Raw genomic sequence first — 24,049 nt, 5'->3', positions numbered from 1 at the left:
TGGAGGAGCAATTGATTTCCTGTGGGAAGTTTGTGGTTCACTATTGGGGCATGTTTTTTTCCTGGACATTGTCCCTCTGCACACACTCAAGCAGTTCAGAATCCAGATCAGCTCCAGCTGTTCAGCCTTAGAGCAGAAATCAAAATTATTGTATTTATTCCCCTCTACAGCAGATAACCAAGAAAGAGTCCTTTCTCATGGATTATTTTAAGATGTTTTTAAAAGACTCCTTTTATTAAAAACCCTTACAAGGATAAGTCCACAGGCTGTAGCCATGGGCACAGAGAGGAGAGTGCAGAAAGGAGTTGGCAGGTGGCCCAGGACCCCAAAGCCACACAGGGAGGAGGGTCAGGGGTCTCAGCCAGCACTTTCTCTGTCTCTGGTGGTTCCCAGAGTGGTTTTACACCCAGGGCGTGAAATGGGGAAGAGAAGCAGGTCTTAGTCAGGGGAGCAGAGACTGTGCTGCAGCAAGAGCACCCTGCTCAACTGTCCTGAGTGGCAGGGTAGGCGGTTGCCCGTCTTCCCTCCCTCCACCTTTCAGGCCCTGGGCAGTTGCAGGATTGGCTCTGCAGTTTGGGAGCAGGCTGAGCTGGGCTGGGAAGGTCAAAGCTGCTGGGTGTTGTGGTCTATTGCCTGCTGGCCAGTGTCTGATACAGGCAGACTCTGAAGAGCAGACTTGCAGATGGTCCCATAGGACTGGGAGTAACTGCCCAGGCAGGCCTTTGGGTCCCCAGCCATTCCCACGTTTGCTGTAGCCCGGAACATCTTCTTACTGGGCTTAAGAAATGAGCGAGCTTCCCTGCTGTGGACCTCGGAGCTCCCTGGATTCTGCAAAAGAGACAGGAGAGCTGTGGGGGCACCGCAGATGGGAGCAGGAACACTTGGTGGGACGGGGAGCATCCCTCAACATACCATTTGGGACAACTGGAAAGGTCTGAGCTGAACCCGGCGGCTCCCAAGACTCACCCCTTTGCTTCCTGACCAGTCTTGGACTGGAGAGCTGGAGCTGGCCAGACAGCTGCACCTTATAAGCAGCCCAGTGTCAGAGGAGTCAGCTGCAGCCACGGTCACGGCTGGAGTCCCAGACCTGTCAAACCAGTTGCTGCCTCCCTTCTCTGCCTCCCTGCCAGACCAGAGAAACCTAGTCCATCGCAACCCAGTCTCCCCACGTAGAGGAGTATAGTCTGCCTTCTTCAGTTCCTCACCCCTGCCTGCTTTGCACAAAGCTCTCCCAGCCTTAGAAGCCATCAGGAATCAACTTGCAGCCTTTCCCCAGATCCACCTGTAGCCCACCCTGACTGCCCACTCCACCTGCAGCCCACCTGGCTGGTTGAGCTCCTGGTCTAGTGGCTCCTTTCACACAAGGACCCCAAGCCAGGAACGAAGTGTTGGGAGGGCAGGAAAGAGGCTCCATTTCACTCACCAGGCCAGCAGCCGCCTTCCTGGGGGAGCCCTCCTTCCTCATCAGGTGGTGGTGAAGAGCCGCCTCCTGGGCTTGAGCACACAGTGAAAGGGCCCTGGGGAAGGAGGCTGCCTGGCCTCTCCCCACCTCCAGGCCTTTGGGCACCTGCTGAAGCAAAGCAAAGCGGAGTCTGAACCCTGCCTGACTCAAGAGTAGAGAAGGGGGAAGCAAAGCAGCTGCAGCAACTGGGAGGAGATTTCCCATAACAACGGCCATCACTGAGAAAGGATCAAGCTGCCCCTCGCCACCCATACACCCTCCTGCCTCAAGGCAGAGATGCTTCATGACCCCCATGCTGCAGGTGGGGCCGTGTGCTGGGGCAGAAGGGGATGGAGCAGAAGGGCTTTGGAGAAGCGGCTTGGCATTTAGGAGGCAGTGAGCCCAAGAGGCAGAGACCTCATTGCATCTCCCTTGCTTCCCTAGCGTGGTAGGGGTGGGGTGGGGGAGAGAGGGAGGCAGGTGGGCTCATTCTGCAGCAGCTGGAGCGTCAGTGTTGCTGGAGAGCTGCTTTGTGCGTGGCTCCTGCAGCTGGCCAGCTGGCCGCCTGCTCTGAAGGGGCTGCGCACTGGAAGAAGAGGAAGATAACAACCAAGTTACTCACGCCATGGATAGTCTGAGGAGCTGCTGCAGGGGGTGGGCTGCTGGCTGGTACGGCGAGCGCCTGCTTCCCCACTTTCTGGCTGAGGGCAGCAGCCGGCTGCTGCAGGAGTGGTGCAGAGCGATTCCTGGCCATGTTGCTGGGAGCCAGGCTATGTGCTGAAATGAGAGAGCCTGAATCACAACACTCAGGAAGGAAAAGGCCACAGAGAAGGCTCAGTGCCCCAGGCAGACTGGAATGATCCACCGGGGACTGGGGGAGGCTCCTCTCTTGGTTCTCCATTGGGCACCACCTATGCTATTTTGGCAAAGCATGATGGCATCCAAGCAAATTATTCTGAGCAAGCCTGAACAAAGGTCCTTCCTGGACTGGCAGAGGAAAGATGGGGTGTCTTGGTGGTCAGCAGGAACCCCAAGATCTTTGTAAGGCAGATCAGGCAACCCAGAAAGCCAAGCCAGTGGGGAAATCCCTATAGCATTATTTCACTTTTAAAATTTGCACTCTGCTAACATACACACAATTGAATTATTACACTAAACAGAATAAAAGGACAAGATACAGCCTGCCAATAAACTCATCACAGCCTGTCCTGCCAGAACGCCCACCCCGAGCTTCTCCTGGCACTAGAGATGCCAAGACAGGACAAGGGCAAGGCTTCCTGAGGTGCAGGTGTTCTTTTTGCACCCCCCCCCAGGCACCCCCTGCTCCTGGTCTCCTCCTTCCAGTGAGCCTTTCCTGTCCTAGAAGGCAAGCCAATTCTGTCAGTTTGCATTTCTTAGTGCAGAAAGTATTGATCTCATTTGTAAAGATCTTTCCTTTTTTGTATTCTGATTAATTCTAGAAGCTACTAGAAGCTTCTCTGTGTGTGAGAAGAGGAGGCAGAAGGGTTAATGATAGTTTGGGTTATACCTTCAGAGAAGCTGAGTACAGCTGCTTTGAATTAGTTCTCTTCCAATTAAGGTCATGCTGACTATAAATATAGGCCAGAAGGGTTTTACTCTTCTCTTCTCTTCTCTCTCTCTTCTTTCTGGTGTGGTGTCTCTGTTTCTGTACATAGGATGCTTAGTGCTAAGGTTTAGTCTTATTATGAGCTAAGTTTATAAATGCTGCAACTAGATTTTGCATGGACTGAGCCAATCCTGATTGTATTGGATTTGATAACCATTACGCTACATTTGCCTTCAGCACAAGGAAAGCCCTGCTGAATGAAGTACTAGTGCCTCTGGTCTATTTTGGGGAACTCTGCAACGTGTTTAAGGTTTTCCTCCACAAGTATGACACACGTATGACAACGTATGACAAATTCCTCCCTCAATAGCCTTCGACTAGTGGGAGTCCTGGGACACCGCTCAGCTGCCCTCCTATTTCCTGGCCGCACAGAAACCCTGCGGCTGGAGGCTTTTCAAGCACAACCTCGTGGTGGAAGCTGGCTGGGGACGGCTGGAGCCCCACAGTCCTCCACCTCTCCACCCGCCTCTCTCAGGGATCTCACAAGAGGCTGGCCAGCCTCACAAGTCGGAGGAAGGTGCTCTGGGGCACTATGTCCTTCCCATTCACCCCAGCCAAAGGCACAGTTGCAAGGGGACACCTACCGTGGCTGGTCATGTGGCTGGCGGGACTGCACAGGGGGTGTGTGATCCCTGGCCTGAGGCGGCCAAGGCTCCTGGTCTCCTTTGCCCTCTGCTGGGAAGCTTCACAAGGTGCCAACAACTGGGGGGAGCCCCTTGATGGGAGGGGCGGTGACACCCCTTGTGCCTCACAGCGCGTTTTGGGAGGGGGACTGGGCTGGAGGTTCTCATTTTGGGGCTGCTGGTGCTTCTGAGGGTGGCGGTTCCTGGCCTTCCTTTCCAAGATCATCTGCAAAGAAGATCTGATAAGGTTTCAAATCACCAGTATGGCAAGAGCAGTTAAGAATTTTCTTTTGCTGGATGGCAGGTACAGAAATGCATTGGCAGTGAAAATACTTAAGAAGAGGACGGGCAACCATTCCACTGAGCAGAGAGGGGACAGCCTAGATGACCTGGATTTCTCCCAACTCATGTGATGCTAGGAATATTGAGCAGAAGAAACTTGTGGCAGGAAAAGACCAATTCAAGCAGGTTTAAGCAAGAGGAAGAAAAGGTCTGGTGCATGCTTCACCTCAACTGCAAAGGTTCAGGAAGAAGACAGGTGATGGGGCCTGTCAGGGTAGGCAGCTAGATGGGCCAAAGTGCCCTAGGCTCATTTCCACCCCCTGACCTGCTGGGGCTAAGCACAGAGGCGGACCTGCCGGAGGCCTTCTCAGTGGCTGCCCCTCAACCCTTGGAACTCCTTTCTGCTGGAGACTCAGCAGAGGCTGCACATGCCAGAAAAGCCATGCACAATGTTGGCATGCACCGTAGTTACCCACCCAAGTCCCTTTGGAGGATGCCGTGGTGACCACAGGTCAAGGGAGCCAGCAGCCCATTCAGTCTTGGGGGTGCACGAGGAGTCTTACCTCATAGAGCTTATTGCGATACTCAGCCACAGAGAGCTGCACGTCATCATCCAGGGGGAGGACCACACTGTAGTCAAGAGCAGGCTCTTTGCTGGGGCAGTGGAACCTGCCAAGAGCACATGGAGTGAGACAAGATCCTTCGGCTGGCACCAAGGACAGATGCTGGCCCTTAGCCAAGCACCAGGATCTGACCAGCTGGTCCATGGGCTGCAACTTGCCCAAGCATGTCTGTCTGACCCTTCAGAAGATGGGCAACCTCCCACCCAGCACAGGCCAAGATGCCTCCACTGCAAGCCAGTCCTCAAGACACTCACCGTTGCACGTAGGGGTGCTCCAATGCCTGTTCCGCCGTCAGTCGCTTCTCAGGGTTGAATACCAGGAGCCGTTTCAGAAGGTCCAAGGCTTGGGTGGGGGTGGAGGTGGGCAGAAGCTCCTCAAAAGCCACCTGTGGCCTGCAGTTGGAGAAAAGGCACACAGCAGCTCCCCACCTGCAAGCAACAGACAGACCACCCCACCCAGCCCTGGAGGGCGTGTTCTCAGCAGGACCGTGAGCAGCTGGCTGCTCAAGCCCCCCCCCCCCCCCCGAATGGGAGGGAAGGACAAGACACTCACTGGCAGCTCAGTCGGCTGATAATGGAGGCTCTGTAGTCGGAGTGGAAGGCGGCCACATCTGCAACAGCAAGGCAGTCAGTCAACCTCACCAGGATGGGAGGCAGGCGCTTCAGCCAGGGAAGTGCCGCTCACCCGTCCTCTGCTTGCTCTCTCCCTCCTTCCCAGCGGAACACCACACACAGTGCAGCAGCAGGAGCGCAGGGCTGCAGAGGTGGGCCCTGGGAGTCAACCAGCCCCTCAGGACTGGGCCAACGACACAGATGTTGTAAAATTAGCCTCAGCAATTCATGGAATGACCATAGATGTTCCTGCATATGATCTCAGTGACTGAGCTGGGTTCTAAGGGTTCAGGCAATGCCTGAGGCACCCTGGACCCAAGTACTTCAGGGACCTTGAATCTCTCTGGGTAGCAGATGGGCAGCCAGTGCGGCTCTTTTAACAAGGGTGTCACATGCTCTCAACCAGATCTCCCCATCAGCAGTCTAGCCATCACATTCTGCACCAGCAGCCCCAAAGGCAGTCCCACATGGAGCTGAGTTCTTTTGGTGCTGGCTTAAAAGTATAGCTCTGTAGCTGCAGCCGGAAAGGGGGCTGGGCACCTTTTCACTCCTTTGCCACACTCTCTGCAGCACCCACAGAACTTCCAAAGGTCCCACTTTCCTTGAGCTGGCTCTCCTCCTCCGCGAAACCTTCTCACCTTCTGGGGAGGGAGCAGGAACAACACGTAGAATCTGCTCTAGTTGGTTGACTGTGGATGTGCCAGGGAAGAGAGGCTTCCCCAGGAGCATCTCGCCCAAGATGCAGCCCAGGCTCCACATGTCCACACCCTTCGTGTAGCTGCAAGCAAGGAAGAAGACATCCATGTTGGGCCTCAAGAGTCAGACATCCATGGGGCTCCTGGCATCCCTCAACACAGATATCCAGACCTGATGCCCTGAAGATGTGCTTGATCCTGCTTTCTTCCTTTCCCTTTCTTCCTTCCACATCACTCCTATTCCCTGGTGTTTGTGAATTGGCAAAAAGTTGCTCACTTCAGGCCCCCACCACTTTGGGACTGGATCTGGACCTGCCAGTGCCCCTTGGGACTGGCACCCCAATGCCACTTGTGCCCCCAGGTCAAATGCAGTAAAACTGTTCAAGAATTAAAACAGTTCAGCTGCACTTTAATTGTAACATTCCTTCCACAGGCCTCACCCCAAAGCTGGTGTGAAGAAGAGCATTTTCATGAAGAAGAGAAGGTTAAGGGGTGATATGATAGCCATGTTCAAATATATAAAAGGATGTCACATAGAGGAGGGAGAAAGGTTGTTTTCTGCTGCTCCAGAGAAGCGGACACGGAGCAATGGATCCAAACTACAAGAAAGAAGATTCCACCTAAACATTAGGAAGAACTTCCTGACAATAAGAGCTGTTCGACAGTGGAATTTGCTGGCAAGGAGTGTGGTGGAGTCTCCTTCTTTGGAGGTCTTTAAGCAGAGGCTTGACAACCATATGTCAGGAGTGCTCTGGTGGTGTTTCCTGCTTGGCAGGGGGTTGGACTCGATGGCCCTTGTGGTCTCTTCCAACTCTATGATTCTATGATTCATTCAGCTTCTGACATATGGGAGGTGGGGGGGGTCACCATCTCCATGAGGGAGGGAGTTCCTCTGGTCAGGGCACTGCAGAGAAGGCCTGGTCCACCACCACTGGGCACCAAGCCACGCCCGTTGACCGCACATCTGAATGGCCTGCCCCACCAACTGCAAGGCCTGGCAGGGCAAATGTGAGAACAGACTGACTTCTAGGGACTTGGGTCCTCTTGCTTTGGGACTAACACACTCATGTGGAGCCAACAGCAAGTAGGCAGCCAGCTCAGCTCCCCAAGGGGAGGTGCCACGGCTCTGGATTGGCATGCCACCTGCAAAGCCAGCAACAGCATGATTTATAACGAAATGAAAAAGGTATTGTCAGGGGCTCAGGAGCAGGAGCACAGGGGAGAGAGGAAATGGAGAGCGAAGGGGAAGAATCCGAGGGCAGCGTAGGGGAGTATGACAGTGGCCCGAGAGATTCAATGAGCTTCTCCAGCGAATCAGAAGATTCCCAGAAGGGGGCGCCGATGGTCAGGGCAAGGGGGGTCCCAGGGGGGACGCACCAGAAACAAGGAGCCAGCGGGGAACCCCGAAGCAGCAGCAGGGGATCAGGACCAGTTTCCCCACCAGAGCGTAGTGGGGGAGAAGAGTCACATGTGTCAGGGCCAGCGTTTCCTCCAGCGGGGAGAGAAGGTGAGTCAGGGCTGACCACGCCTCCAACGGAGGGGAGGTCAGTTGCAGCTAGCCTCCCCGAAGGGGGAAGCAGTGACAGCAGCAGTGAAACGGTCAGGAGGAAAGTTGCTGGCTGGGCGTGCGCGCCAAGTTCAAATGTACAGGCGCGGGGGACAGCAGGAGACCCGGATGGGGAACCAGCTCTTAAAGCTCGCCGGAGGGAGGGGGAAGGCTCAGGGGATTCAGCGTCAGAAGAGTCTAGAAAGGGTGATAACCCCAACGGACAGGCGGAACCAGAGGCGGAAAGAACAGAGGAAGAGGTGGAGTAAGGCTAGAGTCTTAAACTGGTGTCTGGGGGGAGGAGACTCAGACGGAGCATCAATGGTCTGATAGTTGAGACGTAGAGCTGCACGCTGCGGCTCTGGAAGTGAAACTGAACTTCAATAAAGACTTTTGTACTTAACAACGAAGCAGCGTTGGTCCTTTGTGAGCTGGGACCTCGGGCAGCTCTGACAGGTATTTAAATATACCTTCCTGAAGAAACCAGAGGCCTTTCTCCTGGGCATGGTCGGCCAATTGGTGCCAAAGAAGGATAGAACTTTCTTTATGTATGCTACAACAGCAGCAAGAATACTCATCGCAAAGTATTGGAAGACACAAGATTTACCCACCCGGGAAGAATGGCAGATGAAGTTGATGGACTACATGGAACTGGCGGAAATGACTGGCAGAATCCGAGACCAGGGAGAAGAGTCGGTGGAAGAAGATTGGAAAAAATTTAAAGACTATTTACAGAAATACTGTAAAATTAATGAATGTTAGAAGGATGCTGGAATGAAGTTATATGGCTTTAGCAGAAATGTTAAAGAATTAAGTAAAAATAGATTGTTAATGGATTAAAGGGAAAAATAAGGCTAGATTGTGTCAAGATAAATTATAGGACAGAAAACTGAGGAAGATGGAAAGGATTTGCTGAAATAGCTAACTGAACTGGAATACAAAAAAGGGAGGTGCGAGGAGGTCGCTGAAACAAGTAAATGAAAGATAAGATATGGAAATATTGGATGTGTTTTTAATTGTTTTTGTTTTTGTTTTGTTAAGATTAGTGTATAAGTAGTGTTTTTGTTTTTCTTGTATTGTATTGTATTGTATTGTTTTGTTTAACTCTTTTTCTCTCTTTGTAATCTTTAAACTCTTAATAAATATTATTTAAAAAAAACCAAACAAAGCCAGCAACAGCACATTGCACCCAGCATGACAAGAGTCTGGCTGAGGGGTCACCAGAGCGTGGCAAAGGCAGCTCAACCCAGGAGGAGCAACGGTGGCAAATCCAGACCAAGGAGGTCTGCCAAGCCACCACGCTGCTACTTCAGGAGTGGGCAGCTCCATTGAGAACAGGCTGGCTCCCCAACTCCCTGACACAGGACCCCCCACTCCCATTGCCTTGCCAAGATGCAGCTTCTATCCGTTGGCCCTCAGCCAGCCTGCCTGCCTATCGCTGCCTCCAGGCATCAGCCCAGTCCCTGCACAGCCTCACCTGTCTCAAAGGCGAGGAAGTGAGGATGGGAGGCTGTGAATAGCAGCCACAGACTCAAGCTCCTCAGCCTCTCCGAGGCTCCTGAGGCACCCTCCTTACCTGTGAGAGGAAAGCAGAATCTCAGGGGCCCGGTACCAGCGGGTAGCAACATACTCCGTCAGGGCAGGGCTGTCGTGATCCTGGTGGATCTGACACAGGGAACGGGCCAGTCCAAAGTCACACAACTTGACAAAGCAGTCTGCATCCAGCAGGATGTTTGAAGGCTGCATGTGGAAAAGGTATCGGGAGTGAAAGAACACGAGAATCAGCCATCCTGTCTGTGTGGTGGTTAGAGTCCTCGGTTACAAGCAGGGACACCCAAGTTCAATCCCTGCTTGCCCAGGGAGTGCACTGGCTGATCCAGAGCCAGTTACTCTCTCTCAAACCAACCTACGTCACAGGCAAAGAAAGAACCAAGTATGAATCCTGAGCTGTTTGGAAGGAGGTGTAATAATGTAATAAAAGAGAAAATGGAACGAGGGAGGCCCACCCACTGCAGCATTTCACCCCTCCCTCTCCTTTAATTCAACGTACGGCTGGAGCCCAAGTCCTTCCCACACATGTACCTTCTGGTCTCTATGAATGACGTTTCCTGAGTGGATGAATTTGGTGGCTTTTAACAGCTGATACAGGATGTAACACTTATGAATATCTTTCAGTAAATTTCCCTTCTTGATCACAGCATGCAAGTCGGTCTCTGAAACGGGGAACAGCAGAGAAGCAGTGGGTGCCTGGCACTGCCTTGACCATTCAGCCCAAGACCACAAACCCTGGCCCTTCTGCTAGACCGCCTCCAAACCCAGGCCTGCAAGGACTACCCCAAAAGTTTCAGCCAAGAGGGTCACAAATATCTCAGAGCTTAACCCAGGACTCTGAATGACAACCTGTGAGCAGATTTAACAGCAAAATGGAGTTGGGTGTCATCAGTGTTGTGATGACCCTGTGCCCCCAACTTCCAGATGATTGCTCCCAACGCCTTCATGAAGATGTTAAATAGCATTGGGGATAAAATAGCGCCCTGTGGCACTGCACAGCTAAGGTGTTGGGAGGTATATGCACAATGCCCCAAGGCGGCTCTCCCAGACTAGCCATGCAGGTAGGGGTAGAACCACTGTAAAGCAGTGCCCCCAGCTCTCAGTCCAGGGAGGAATGCCAGGAGGTATTGCAGTCAATGGCATCCAAGGCCACTGAGAGATCCAACAGTGGCAACAGGGCCACACTCCCCCTGCTTCCCCCTTGAGAGAGGTCATCCATTGTCTGGCAGGGCAAAAAGCCCAGAATTAAATTTAAGATACTAACGGATTCAAAGGAAAGAGGGGGGTTTGCCCTGCCAGACTTTAAACTTTACTACGAAGCGGCAGCTTTCTGCTGGCTGAAAGAATGGCTACTTCTTGAAAACACAGACATTTTGGATTTGGAAGGTTTTAATAACATTTTTGGGTGGCATGCATATTTGTGGTATGACAAGGTTAAAGCACATAAAAGTTTTAAAAATCATATTGTCAGAAAAGCACTACTAAATGTCTGGGACAGATATAAAGACTTGTTGGAAAATAAAACTCCAAGGTGGCTGTCGCCAATGGAAGCTAAGGCAGTTAAAAAGTTAAATATGGAGTCCAAGTGGCCAAGATACTGGGAAATTTTGGAAAAGGAAGGGGACAAATTGAGATTGCAGAGTTTTGAGAAATTAAAAGGGAAGGTGAGAGACTGGTTCCACTACCATCAAATAAATGAAGCGTTTAAACTGGACAGTAAAATTGGCTTCCAGGTGGAAAAATCAAAATTGGAGACAGAACTGTTAGAACCCAGTACTAAGAATTTGTCCAAAATGTACAATTTGCTGCTGAAATGGAATACACAAGATGAAACGGTTAAATCGGTCATGATTAAATGGGCTCAGGACATTGGTCATAATATTTTGTTTGCTGATTGGGAAAAGTTGTGGACCACCGGGATAAAATTTACGGCATGTAATGCCTTAAGAGAAAACATTATGAAAATGATATATAGGTGGTACATAACCCCAGTCAAGCTTGCAAAGATTTACCATGTGCCTGACAATAAATGTTGGAAATGTAAAGAAACTGAAGGTACATTTTTTCATCTTTGGTGGACCTGCCCGAAGATTAAGGCATTCTGGGAAATGATCTATAATGAACTTAAAAAGGTATTTAAATATACTTTCCCCAAGAAACCAGAGGCCTTTCTCTTGGGTATTGTCGGCCAAGGGGTGTTAAAGACGGATATAACTTTCTTTATGTATGCTACAACAGCAGCTAGAATACTCATTGCGAAGTACTGGAAGACGCAAGAACTACCCACACTGGAAGAATGGCAGATGAAGGTGATAGACTATATGGGTTTGGCAGAAATGACGAGCAGAATCCGAAACCAGGGAAGAGAAGCAGCGCAAGAAGAATGGAAAAAATTCAAGGACTATTTAAAGAAATATCATAAAGTTAATGAAAGTTAGAATGATGTTGGACTGGAAAGTAAATGGTTACTATTAGCAATGGTTAAGACAAGGAAAATAAGGAAGAATAGTCTAAATTTAAATTAAAATAAGGGAAGATTTGCTGAACAATCGATAAGAATTTGGAATACAGAAAGGGGAGGCATGAGGAAGTCGGGGAAGATAGGATATGAAATTAGGATATGAAATGATACATGTTTTTTGTTTTGTTTTTGTTTTTGTATGTTTATGTTTGTTGTATTGTGTTTATATGGAAAAATAAAAATATTTAAAAAAAAAAAAAAGAGAGAGGTCATCCATTAGGACCCCCTGTAAACCATCCATGGGTCTCCCCTCACCCCAGGTATAACTTACGGATAGCCAGTAACAGGATGTCCATGCCCCCTAACCATGTTTACTCCAGCACCCCCACCATGCCGCTACTATACTCGCACCAGACGTAGCTGTTTCCTAGCTATTCATGTGTGGCAAAGAGCCACTGATTGAAGTGCTCACCAGAGCGACAGCTCCCCTCAGCCCCCACTCACAATGCGAGACTGAGTTGCGCACACAGACACTTAGCACAGACTCTGCAGTGCCTGCCTCCCACTCAGGGAAGACTCCTCCATGTCACGATCACAGAAGGGGGAGCCCTGCCCTCACTATTCCCAAATGAGCCACCCAAAGGGGACCTTCCTTTTGGCATCTCCCCCTTTGGCCTTGGTGGGCTGTTTGTTTACAAGCCTGTGGGCCAGCTGCTTTCAGCCTTCTCCACTTCCCTGCCTTGGTAGCATTTACCCTGCACTCAAAATGTTCTGCTCAACATGCACTTTTACTCTGGCTTCCTGCTCCTCATTGTCAAGGTCCTCTCCACAAGAAGGAAGCCTAAGTTACAGTCAGGAAAAACTCACCCATAGACTCAAAAACCAGGTAGATGTCCTTGTCATTCTGAGCTCGGATGACATTCAAGAGTCTGATGATGTTTGGATGCTCTCCAAATTCCTGCAGGAAGAAAGACCTGCCCATCAATGGCGGCTGCTCTTGAGGACTCTTCACAGAGCTTGCTGGCAGAGCCCAACATACTCTAAACAGAAAACCACCACTGGGACTGTGGGTTGAGTCGCTGTTTGCATGCAGGAAGACTCATCTGGTGGCTGCAGAGAAAGAGCCTGGCACTGACTCACTGGTGTTCCCATGATAAGATGCCCTCCTCAAGTCTTGGTTACTCTTCTGCAGCAAGATGGTTTTCTAACTCCAACTTTGGTGTAATAAATATTCTGCCAAAGCGAATATGCTTGACAATTGTAATGTGGTCTTCCCCAACCTGGTGCCCTCCAGATGTTGTTGAACTCCAGCTCCCATCAACCACAGCAGCCAGCCTGGGCAATGATCAGGGATGATGAAAGGAGTTTGACTCCAACAACATCTGGAGGGCACCAAGTTGGGAAAAGCTACAACAGAGGGTGTTTCAGACACCTTTCTGAGAATACTGTGTCCAATTCTGGGCACCACAATTTAAGAAGGATGTTGACAAGCTGGAATATGTGCAGAGGAGGGCAGCCAAGATGCTCAAGGATCTAGAAGCCAAGCCTTATAAGGAACGGTTGAAGGAGCTTGGTATGTTTAACCTGGAAAGAGGACACTGAGAAGGGATGTGATAGCCATCTTCAAATATCTTTTTTTTTTAAATGAATATTTATTAGATTTTCCAATTTTATATAAACACATAAAGAAAAAGAAAAAGAAAAATATTAAAAACAATTCAGTTTCGATAACAATTTTTCAATCACATGTTTCTTTGACTTCCTCATACCTCCCCTTCTTGTTCTCTAGTTCAATTTGTTAATTCAGCAAATCCTATTCTCTTAACATTCCTTTTAAAATATCACCTTATTTTCCACTCACCTTTTTTTTTAAATTTCATAACAAAAACAATTATAATCCCCATTATCTTTATCATAACAGCTAGAGACCACCAAGGTTCAATCCAACATCTTTTCAAAGTTCATTAATTTTATAATATTTCTGTAGATATTCCTTAAATTTCTTCCAATCTTCTTCTGCTGACTTTTCTCCCTGGTCGCGGATTCTGCCGGTCATTTCTGCCAGTCCCATATAGTCAATCAACTTCATCTGCCATTCTTCCAGAGTGGGTAGATCTTGAGTCTTCCAGTGCTTTGCTATGAGTATTCTTGCTGCCGTTGTAGCATACATAAAAAACGTTCTGTCCTTCTTTGGCACCAAATGGCCGACTATGCCCAAGAGAAAAGCCTCTGGTTTTTTCAGGAAAGTATACTTAAATATCTTTTTCATTTCATTATAAATCATTTCCCAGAAGGCCTTAATCTTTGGGCACGTCCACCAAAGGTGAAAGAATGTACCTTCAACCTCCTTACACTTCCAGCATTTATTATCGGGCAAGTGATATATTTTTGCGAGCTTGACTGGGGTCATGTACCACCTGTATATCATTTTCATAATATTTTCTCTTAAGGCATTACATGCCGTGAATTTCATACCTGTGGTCCATAACTGTTCCCAATCAGCAAACATAATGTTATGTCCAAGATCTTGTGCCCATTTAATCATAGCTGACTTAACCGTTTCATCCTGTGTATTCCATTTCAGCAGCAAGTTATACATTTTTGACATGATTTTAGTTTTAGGTTCTAGCACTTCTGTTTCTAATTTAGATTTTTCCACCTGGAAGCCAATTTTCCTGTCCAAATTGTATGCCTCCCTTATCTGAAAATAATGTAGCCAGTCTCGGACTTTGTTCTTTAGTTTCTCAAAACTCTGCAATTTCAGTCTATCTCCTTCTTGCTCCAAAATTTCCCAATATTTTGGCCAACTGGCCTCCATATTGAGTTTTTTCTGAGCTTTCGCTTCCATTGGTGACAACCACCTTGGGGTTTTGTTTTCCAATAAATCCTTGTATCTAGTCCAAACGTTAAACAAAGATCTCCTAACGATGTGATTTTTAAACGCTTTGTGAGCTTTAACCTTGTCATACCACAAATATGCATGCCATCCAAAGACATTGTTAAAACCTTCTAAATCCAAAATGTCTGTGTTTTCAAGAAGCGGCCAGTCTTTCAACCAGCAGAATGCTGCTGACTCATAATACAGTCTAAAGTCTGGCAGGGCGAAGCCACCCCTTTCTTTTGCATCAGTTAAAATCTTATATTTTATCCTAGGCTTCTTGCCCTGCCAGACAAATTTAGAAATATCTTTCTGCCACTTCTTAAAACATTCCATCTTGTCCACAATTTGTAATGTTTGAAACAAAAACAACATTTTAGGCAATACATTCATCTTTATAGCTGCTATTCGACCCATCAAGGAAAGCTTCAAATTTGACCATATTTCAAGATCTTTTCTCACTTCTGACCAGCATTTCTCATAATTGTTTTTAAATAAGTTCCCGTTTTTAGATGTCATGTTAATCCCCAGATATTTCACCTTCCTCACCACAGACAGGCCTGTTTCATTCTGAAATTTCTCTTTTTCAAACAATGTCATATTTTTCTCTAAAACCTTAGTTTTGGTCTTGTTCAATTTAAATCCTGCCACCTGACCGAATTCTTGGATTAATTCTAAAACTCTTTTTGTACTAGATTCTGGCTCCTGTAACGTCAAAACTAGATCATCTGCAAATGCTCTCAATTTATACTGTTTGGCTCCGACCTGTATACCTTTAACCAACCGGTCCCTTCTGATCATGTTCAGCAAAACCTCCAGGACCGATATGAAAAGTAAAGGGGAAATTGGGCATCCTTGTCGTGTCCCTTTTTCAATCTTAAATTGTTCCGTAACCACATTATTTACAATTAATTTGGCCTTTTGTTCAGAATATATTGCACCTATACCATTTTCAAACCCTTGGCCTACCCCCATACCCTGTAAATTCTTTTTCATAAAACTCCAAGAAATGTTGTCGAAGGCTTTCTCCGCATCCACAAATATCAAAACAGCTTTAGTATTTATATCCACATCTAACTTTTCCAAGATGTCAATTACGTTCCTCAAATTGTCAGATATGTGTCTTCCCGGCAGAAAGCCCGCTTGGTCCTTATGTATCTCTTCAATCAATACTCTTTTCAATCTCTTGGCCAAAATGTCAGCAAAGATTTTGTAATCCACATTTAATAAGGATATGGGACGGTAGTTTTTAAGTTGGGTCTTTTCAGTCTCTGTTTTCGGTATAAGTGTAATGTAAGCCTCTTTCCACGATTCTGGTGCCTTTTTCCCTTCCAAAATCTCATTGCAGACTTCCTTCAAAGGTTGTACTATCCAATCCTTCAAGGATCTATAATATCTGGAAGTCAGTCCATCCGGTCCCGGAGATTTGCCCAATTGCATATTTAAGATGGCACCTTCTATCTCCTGATCTGTTATTTTACAGTTCAACAATGCTTTACTTTCCTGTGAGATTTTTTGTAATTCATTTGTTTTCAAAAATCCATCAATGTCCCTTTCATTCTGTGGCCCTTGTGCGTATAATTGCTTAAAATACTTCTGGAAACAATTTCTTATCTCATTTGGATTGTTTATGTCGTTTCCTTCTACTTCCAGATTTGTGATTGTATTTAGTTTTTGTCTTTTTTTCAGTTGCCATGCCAGTAATTTCCCACATTTATCCGCCGATTCAAATGTCTTCTGTCTCATTTGTTTAATTTTCCATTCTATTTCCTGATTCATCAATTCCATGTATTGTGTTTGGTAGATCTTTATTTCTCTCAGAATCTCTTGTGACTTCGGCTTGGCTCTCAATTTTTTCTCACCTTCTTTAATTTTCTCCAAAATTTTATCTTTTTTCTCATTTTGCCTTCTCTTTTTTAATGCATTCTGTTGTATCAGAAACCCTCTCATCACGGCTTTACTTGCATCCCAGATTACTCTTTTCTCCACATTTGTTGGCAAATTTAATTCAAAATAGTCTTTTAAAGTCTTTTGGGCCTTATTGTATACTTCTTCATCTCTAAATAAGGTGTCATTCATCCTCCATCTAAAGGTACCGGTTGTTGTTGACTTCATCTCCATCTTTACAGCGTTATGGTCGGAGCATGTTTTGGGGCAGATTTCCACTTTTTTTATCTTTGTTTTTTTTTTTTAAAGATTTTTATTAAAGTTTTCCAAAAAAGAAAAATAGAAATTCACAGAATAAAAAACCATAAATTACAGAAAAAAGAAACACACAAAAAAGAAAAAAAGGAAAAAAATACAGAAAGAAAAGCACAACTAATTAAGAAAAATTACACTTTTTTTATCTTTGGAGCCATTCCTCTAGTAATCCAAATTTGGTCAATTCTGGTCCATGTCATCTTGGCTTCAGAGAAGAATGTTCCTTCTCTCTCCAAGGGGTTCTTAGTTCTCCAAATATCGATCAAGTCCATGTTATCAGTCATTTCAAAAAAAGTTTTTGGTAGTCTACCCTCTTTGGTAACTACCTGTTTTTGGGCCTTGTCCATATTAGTTGATACAACTCCATTCATGTCCCCCATCAAAATTATGTTGTAGTCCATAAAGTCCATCAAAGTCTCATGCAGCTTCTTGAAAAATTCCGACTTCCCCTCATTTGGTGCATACACACCTACTATCAAAAATTTTCCCCCTTGAAACTGAATTTCAATAGCCAAATATCTTCCTTGCTCATCTTTGAGGATAAATTTCGGTGAAAATTTCTCCTTAGCGTAAATCACCACTCCTCTTTTTTTGACTTTGTCAGACGAAATAAATTCTTGCCCTAATCTTTTATTAACCAATATTTTCCTGTGTAGCCTCGTAACATGAGTCTCTTGTAAGCAAATCAAGTCCAAATGTTCTTTCTTTAATATATGAAATATCTCTTTTCTCTTTCTAGGGGAGTTCAATCCATTACAATTCCAGCTTAAAATTTGCAGAGACATGATTGGTTAATTAGTTTTCCCTCCTACTGCACCAAGTTGTTGTTCTTCTTCTGTCGGTGGCTTGTCTCTCCTTGGGCCGGAGCGTCCAGATAACAAATTTGCAATCTCCAAAAGTCCTTGTCCTGGCATCAATACGTCCTCAGCAGAGTCCACTTCCTTCTGCAGGTCCTCTTCGTGGTCTTTCAAAAACTTGTCCTTGTCGTTCACTGTCCTTATTCTTATTTTCTTTCCTCTATATTTAAAGGATAGGCCTTGGGGGAATTCCCACCTGAAAATTATTCTGTTTTTCCTCAGCAAAGCAACCAAATCTCTGTAGTGGGCCCTTACCTCCAAGATATGTTTAGGTATATCTTTGAAGATTTCCACATAAGTGTCCCCAATTTCCAGGGTTCTTTGGTAGTGTAAGTTCAGTATCTTGTCTCTTTCTTCCTTAGTTTTCAAAATTATCAGTCTCTTGCTTTGTTCTTTCCTTGCCTTCTGCCAAGTCTGAAAGCACTCACAATAGTGAATTCTTCCTCCCCCAGGTCTTTTTGCCAAAATTGTGTAAATTCTTTTGTAAGAAATTCTACCAAATTGTCTTTCTCACTTTCTGGCACGCCTCTTATTCTTAAGTTTTTCGCTTTTCTTTCAAGATCTATCATCGACAACGTCAAATCATACTCTTCAAATTTCTTATGTACCGGTGGGATCTGTTCCTGGGCAGCAGTTGCAATTTCCTTGGCTTCTTCAGCAAGTTTTCTGGTTGACGCCGATTCTTCCAATAATTTTTCAATAGACTGCGTATTAGAATTCACCTTTTTCCCTAGTTCTTTATACTTGAGGTATTCAAATTAATGCTAGCGGTGTTCGCCTCAATTTTTGCACAGGCCTCTGCTACTTGTTTATTTGTCTCTTCAACTCTGTTTGCCAATTTCTCCAGAGATGCATCAATTTTACCCAATGCTTGGGCTAACAGTTCATCAGTTGACATAACCTTTACTTTTGCCTGTGGGGCAACAGCTTCTGCTGTGCCCGCTACACCCCCCGTTGAGGGCCTTCTAGTAGTGTCTACTTTGTATTGTTTTCCGGACCTGGTAGTTTTCTTCTGTGTCAACTCTGCTTTGTCTGCCATAACACTCACATGCACTCCCAAGGTCAGTCACACACTTAAGGAATTTGTTTTGGTAGAATAGGAATTTTCCCACAGCAAAACTTGCAGTCTAAAGTGTCTTTGCAACGTAGTTGCCACTAGGGGTCTCAGGCCAGCTTCTTATTGCAACTTTATAGCCAATAATGTTCAAAAAGCCCCCGTTTCTTAGTATCAAATTAGTATCAAATTTTTAGTCCCAAAATGTTGCTTTCCTTTCCCAGCTACTGTATCCTTTGCAGAGCTAAATCAAACTTTTAACTCCATTCTCCATTGACAGTTCCCTCTGATCGGCTTCTCTGTCATAGGCAGTCCGTTCCCAAGTTTTAAAGTCAGCAGATGTATTTTAAAAAATTCCTTTCCTTGCAGGTCTAAGATCTTTCAATATCTCTCCACTGTTCCTGCTAACAGTGGAGTAAGTTTTCTCTTCAGATATTGGGTTTTAATCCTCCCGAAAATCCTCTTTCTCAGTCCCAGCTTTGAAGTCTCTTTACTTTGGTCTGTTAACAGTCCGGGAAGGCAGACTTCCTGTTTTTGCCTTTCCCGTTTCGGCCGAATTCTTTACAAATTTTCTTCCAAATAGTGTCAAATTCCTACTCACGGGTAGTTGTTTTCGAGTCCAATTAACCAGAGAAGAAATCAGCGCTCTCCGATCCTGGCTGTGCGGCTTCACTTCGCGGAGACGGGTAGACAGCTCTCAGCTCCGCACCCTTTACCCCCGGTCTGTTCCGGAGCCTTTAAAAAGGCTCCTTTGCAGCGGGGGGGGGCACAAATGGAGCCCGCCGAGCCTTCAGTTCACAGGCTTCCCCACCTGTGATTTTTTTCGGGTCCCCGCTTCGCCGTAGCGGTAGAACCCCAGCTCCACGAAGCCGATTTCCTCCGGTGTTCAGAGGAAATCCGCCATTACGATCGCTGGCGCTGACCGGAAGTCAGCCATCTTCAAATATCTTAAGGGCTGTCACATGGAAGAGGGAGCATGCTTGTTTTCTCCTGCTCTGGAGGGTAGGACTCAAACCAATGGCTTCAAGTTACAAGAAAGGAGATTCCGACTAAACATTTGAAAATACTTTCTGACAGTAAGCTTCTCAGCAGTGGAACAGACTGCCATAAGAGGTTGTGGACTCTGCTTCCTTGGAAGTTTCTAAACAGAGGTTGGGTGACCATCTGTCATGGATGCTTTAGGTGAGGTTCCTGCATTGCAGGGGGTTGGACTAGATGACCCTTGGGTCCCTTCCAACTCTAAGATTCTATGATTGTATATTGCTTTAATTACCACTCAAGTCAATCATGTACTTGTTTAACGTGAAAGTTAGTTCAAAAGCATAAAAAGCTTGGTAATACAGATACCAAATTATCAATAGGGGCAGCAAATCTGTATATGCTTGTCACTGCCCCCAAGCAGCTTTTTCAGCAGCTACTGCAAAGGCATCAGTACACAGACTGAATGCAGCCATGTGGCTTCCTAGAACCAAATTCTCTCTCTCCCAGTTACCAGTTATTCGGCACAACTGAAGGGAAGTGTGCCCTGGCGTTATTCATTGCTGTGTGGATAAGTAAGAGAGGAAGGGGAGAAGAAAAATCAAAAGGAAAGTGGGGAGGGGGAATGCGATATATATGGATGTCACCGCCCACTTCCCCAAAAGGGAAGGTTAAGAGACTGAGCTAAGAGACCAAGCAGCTGCTTTGCATTCTCAAGAGTTCAATCCCCAGCACCTCCAGTTAAAAGGGTGTTAGAGGGCTAGGCTGGAAAAGATGTCTGCCTTGGACCTTAGCTAGTCACTACCGGCCAGAACAGGCACTACTGGGTTCAGCGGTTCTCAATCTGTGGGTCCCCAGATGTTGTTGGACTACAACTCCCATCATCGCTGAGCTCTGGCCTTGCTAGCTAGGGGTGATGGGAGTTGTAGTTCAACAACATCTGGGGACCCACAGGTTGAGAAAGGCTGGTTTAGATGAACAAATGGCCTGACTCAGCAGAAAGCAGCTTCATATTCTCACCAGTAAAAAAGTAGCCACTGAAGTTGAAGCATCAGAATCCCACTTGTTCCCTCCCACCTGGGGCATGAAGCCAAACTAATATGTAAGAAGGAGTCCATGGAGCACCCCACAATAGCTTAATCTTGACTCCCTAAGGTTCAGGTCGGGGTCACAAGCAAGAAACGTGAGCCAGGAGATAGAAGCAAAACAGCAGCCAGTAGGCCTGATCTTTATTGTTGCAACAAGACTTCCCACTAATACAAAGATGAAGCAGCCAGAAGCCTCAATCAATGGGTTACATCAGTATTTCAATGTTTTCCAAAGTTTCCCATAATAAATCTTAGGATGCATCATCAAGTCATCATAGATAGGTCACATAAAAGGTGTAGTCTTGGGTAGAACCTGAGATCCAGGCATGCCCGTCACTCAAATACAGCCTTTCACACTCACTCCATCACAGTACAAAGGAAACTATTTACAGTTGCCTGGTCCCTGGGTCAAGTCAAATACACCCCTTGTCTTCATCCCACTATGGGGTGGGTAGGTACTGTGATTGAGATGGCTATCTGTCTGATGCTCTTGGGGCAGGATATCACCAGTCATCTCATTTGGAAGGCCCTGCAGACATGACTGTACATCTGAGGGATTATGGTGGGCTCACTCACTCCTCCCCTTATACCTCACTTCCCTGGGTCCTAAATGCTATTCGAACCGAGAAGATTGTTACAACAAGTGATTTCTTATGAATTTCTAAAGTTTTCCCATTGAGCCAGTGCATAGATACATTTATCAGCGAAATGCTGCATTTGGTATTGACACTTTCTCTGTTTTCCTTTGTTGGATACCTGGGGCTTAGCCGGGAGTCGCGGGCTCCTTCTGCAAACTGAGCTGAGCTCCCCTTGCAGATGCAATGCCTTTGCAGATATGTTGCTGTTATTTTCTCTTGACACTAGAGAATTTGGTTTGACAGGTGAAAGGCAGGGAAATATCTCTGTGGTACCTGTGTGAGTGAAAATTTGTGTAGCGGAGACTCTTTGTCTCTGGTGTGGAGAGGCAAGGCTCATGGGGGGGGTGTGTCTCTCATCCCGCTTCCAATTTCCCTGTAACAAATACATGTGTAGCCACAGAAATCCAGTGTTGCCCCCAGTGACACGCAGACAAAAGGGCATTCTGGGAGAAGCAGAAGCACGGGCCAAAAGCCAAGAGACAGTCATTGCTTACCTGAAGGAACATAATCTCCCGGAAGGTTCTCTGAAAAGAAACACATACCATTGGCTGAGGACGGAGTAGCTTCTCAGGGTCCCAGTAAAGTCATGCAATAAGCACATCAATGTTCCACAATGCCCCACATGTTCTATGCCCTGCAGCCATATTGGCCAAGCTGGGGATTATTATTATCACTTAGTAATAATAACCACGATTCTATATATAATAGTAACTGCAAGAATAATAATATAGCCAGTTATTATTTGAGCCTTTGGATTGTTAAAAAGAGCTCTAAAACGCTGCAGCAGCAGCTTTTCTTTCCATCCCTCCTCGACTCCCTCTGGTCACTTTCGCTCAGAGGGTGGTTTGTTTCCCAGGCAAAAATACACGACTCTCCCAGCCCGAGTCAAGGTCCTGCCTGGAGCGACACCTGCATCTGGCCGCCTCAGAGCCTCAGGCGCCCGCGCCCTTAAGCTCCTTCCGATCTCTAGGGCGATAAGTTTCTCCCTCTCCCTTTCTCCCCCACAGCATCCGGAAGGAACCCCCAGGGTCATCTAGTCGAGCCCCTGCTGCGCCTCCATCAATTGTGGGCGTCTCCCGGGGGGGGGGGGGGCTTCACCTGAGCGTCAGTCCGGTTCCGGAAGGCGTCGAAGATTTTCTTGACGGCCACGACGGCGCCCGTCTTGCGATCGACGGCCTTCCAGACGATCCCGTAGGCCTGCGGGGGGGGGAGCGGGGGGCGTCAGTGGCCAAAGGGGGCAGAGCCCCCCTCAAGTTAATCAATAGGAAGACGGGGCCTCTGAACTCCTGGCTCCGCCCGCGCTGAGAAGGGGGGTTAGGGGGGCTTGTCCTCCAGGCGGCGACCCCCCCCCGCCCGCCGCGACCCCCCCGCCCCACGCACCCCCTTGCCGAGGCGCCGCTTGATCTCGTAGCGCCGCGCCACCTGCTCCTCCACTTCGGCGGCTGCGCTCATTTTCGCCCGGCGGCCCGTTGGCTGCGGCTGCCATGGAAACGCCGAGGCGGGAGAGCGCGTGCGCGGGACGTCCTTCCCCGCCCCCTCGCCCTCTGACCCCTCGCGGGCGCCAATCGCCGAGACGCCGCAGGAGCCTCTCAAGGGCGCTTCGCGCGTGCGCGCCCGCTCTCGCCCCGCCCACTCTGACGCTGCTCATCAGCCGCGCTGGCATCCTCTTGTCCCGGTCTCTTCCCTGATCTAGCCTCGACTTGCCGGCTGAGCGTCTGCTCTTGAGCTTGTGAACACCACTCCCCCTCCCCCCCCCGCCAGCATTCTGCGGAGACCTGTACATAATGGGGTAAAGGTAAGGGAGGCGGGTGGCACTGTGGGCTATACCACAGAGCCTAGGGCTTGCCAATCAGAAGGTTGGCGGTTCGAATCCCCGTGACAGGGTGAGCTCCTATTGCTTGGTCCCTGCTCCTGCCAACCTAGCAGTTCGAAAGCATGTCAAAGTGCAAGTAGATCAATAGGTAGCGCTCCATCAGGAAGGAAGGCGTTTCCGTGCGCTGCTCTGGTTCGCCAGAAGCGGCTTAGTCATGCTGGCCACATGACCCGGAAGCTGTATGCCAGCTCTCTCAGCCAATAAAGCGAGATGAGCGCCGCAACCCCAGAGTCGGCCACGACTGGACCTAATGGTCAGGGGTCCCTTTACCTTTTAAAGGACCCCTGGGTGGTTAAGTCCATTCGAATTCGACTGTGGGGTGCATAGCTCATCTCCACTTTCAGGCTGATGGAGCTGGCATTTGTCCGCAGAGCCTTCCGGGTCAAGGGGCCAGCAGGACTGAAGCGCTTCTGGCACAATGGGACACCACAACAGTGCCTGTCTCCTGGCGCTGGGATGCTTTGGAGCTGCTAGGTTGGCAGGAGCTGGGACAAAGCAACAGGATTTGAACTGATGACCTTCCAGCGCCACCAGCGTCCCATACAGAATAGTCTGCTGCTGGATCAGGCTAAAGGAGGCCCATCTAGTCCAGCATGCTGTTCTCACAGTAGCCACACAGGCGCCCATAATCAGAAACCCGCAAGCATGACCAAGCGCAAGAAAATCTGTCCCCTCTTGCAGTTTCCAGCAACCGGGACTCTGAAGCCTCACTGTCTGTGACCTGCTTGCCTTTCACCTTCTGATTTTTGAGAAGTTTCCTCTTCTGAAGTAAAGTCTCTTTGGACTTCCTTGCCAGTTGTCTAAGTAAATACTTGTTGAATTGGATGGCACTGTGGTTTCTGTTTTGAATCCTCCCAACTGCTTCTCACCCCGGTCCCAGGCACCACTTAAGCCCCAGGGCAATGTCCTTGAGGAGGGCTGGAAATTTTGCCATGAGCAGAACACACATTTGCCACAACTCTTCTTCCTTTGAACGCCTCCTTGATTTCATTCTCCATAATCTGATTTCTTATAGTTGGAC

At 47.7% G+C, this 24,049-nt stretch overlaps 1 protein-coding gene across 2 annotated transcripts; it reads right to left on the bottom strand.

The window, feature by feature from the left end:
- Nucleotides 1-202: 202 nt before the first annotated feature.
- On the bottom strand, nt 203-22,685 carry MAPK15 (mitogen-activated protein kinase 15). Of its 2 annotated transcripts, none has more exons than XM_083622074.1 (14): nt 22,536-22,685; nt 22,254-22,352; nt 21,650-21,679; nt 12,328-12,418; nt 9,531-9,661; nt 9,025-9,188; nt 5,846-5,985; nt 5,149-5,206; nt 4,851-4,988; nt 4,537-4,642; nt 3,653-3,917; nt 2,064-2,218; nt 1,424-1,570; nt 203-828 (listed from the first exon to the last, which is right to left on the bottom strand). In XM_083622074.1, the coding sequence occupies exons 1-14, from the start codon at nt 22,605-22,607 to the stop codon at nt 604-606; spliced, it is 1,821 nt and encodes a 606-aa protein (XP_083478200.1). In that variant the 5' UTR covers nt 22,608-22,685; the 3' UTR covers nt 203-603. The 2 variants fall into 2 exon arrangements, with proteins under 2 accessions (XP_083478200.1, XP_083478201.1); XM_083622075.1 differs by having other exon boundaries at nt 1,424-1,567.
- Between the last annotated feature and the right edge of the window lie 1,364 nt (nt 22,686-24,049).

The sequence above is a fragment of the Podarcis filfolensis genome (assembly GCF_964270895.1).
Source record: "Podarcis filfolensis genome assembly, chromosome: 7".
NCBI lineage: Eukaryota > Metazoa > Chordata > Lepidosauria > Squamata > Lacertidae > Podarcis > Podarcis filfolensis.
Note: the sequence above shows the minus strand (reverse complement) of the source record. Positions and strands in the feature narration are given on the sequence as shown.

Excerpts from the sequence above, each read along its gene's own strand:
- MAPK15 (XM_083622074.1), bottom strand. The coding sequence starts at position 22,607 with ATGAGCGCAGCCGCCGAAGTGGAGGAGCAGGTGGCGCGGCGCTACGAG. Across the intron at positions 12,419-21,649 it reads GGGAGATTATGTTCCTTCAG|GAATTTGGAGAGCATCCAAA; the intron begins GTAAGCAATGAC and ends TTCTTCCTGCAG. Across the intron at positions 829-1,423 it reads GGAAGGCGGCTGCTGGCCTG|AATCCAGGGAGCTCCGAGGT; the intron begins GTGAGTGAAATG and ends TCTCTTTTGCAG.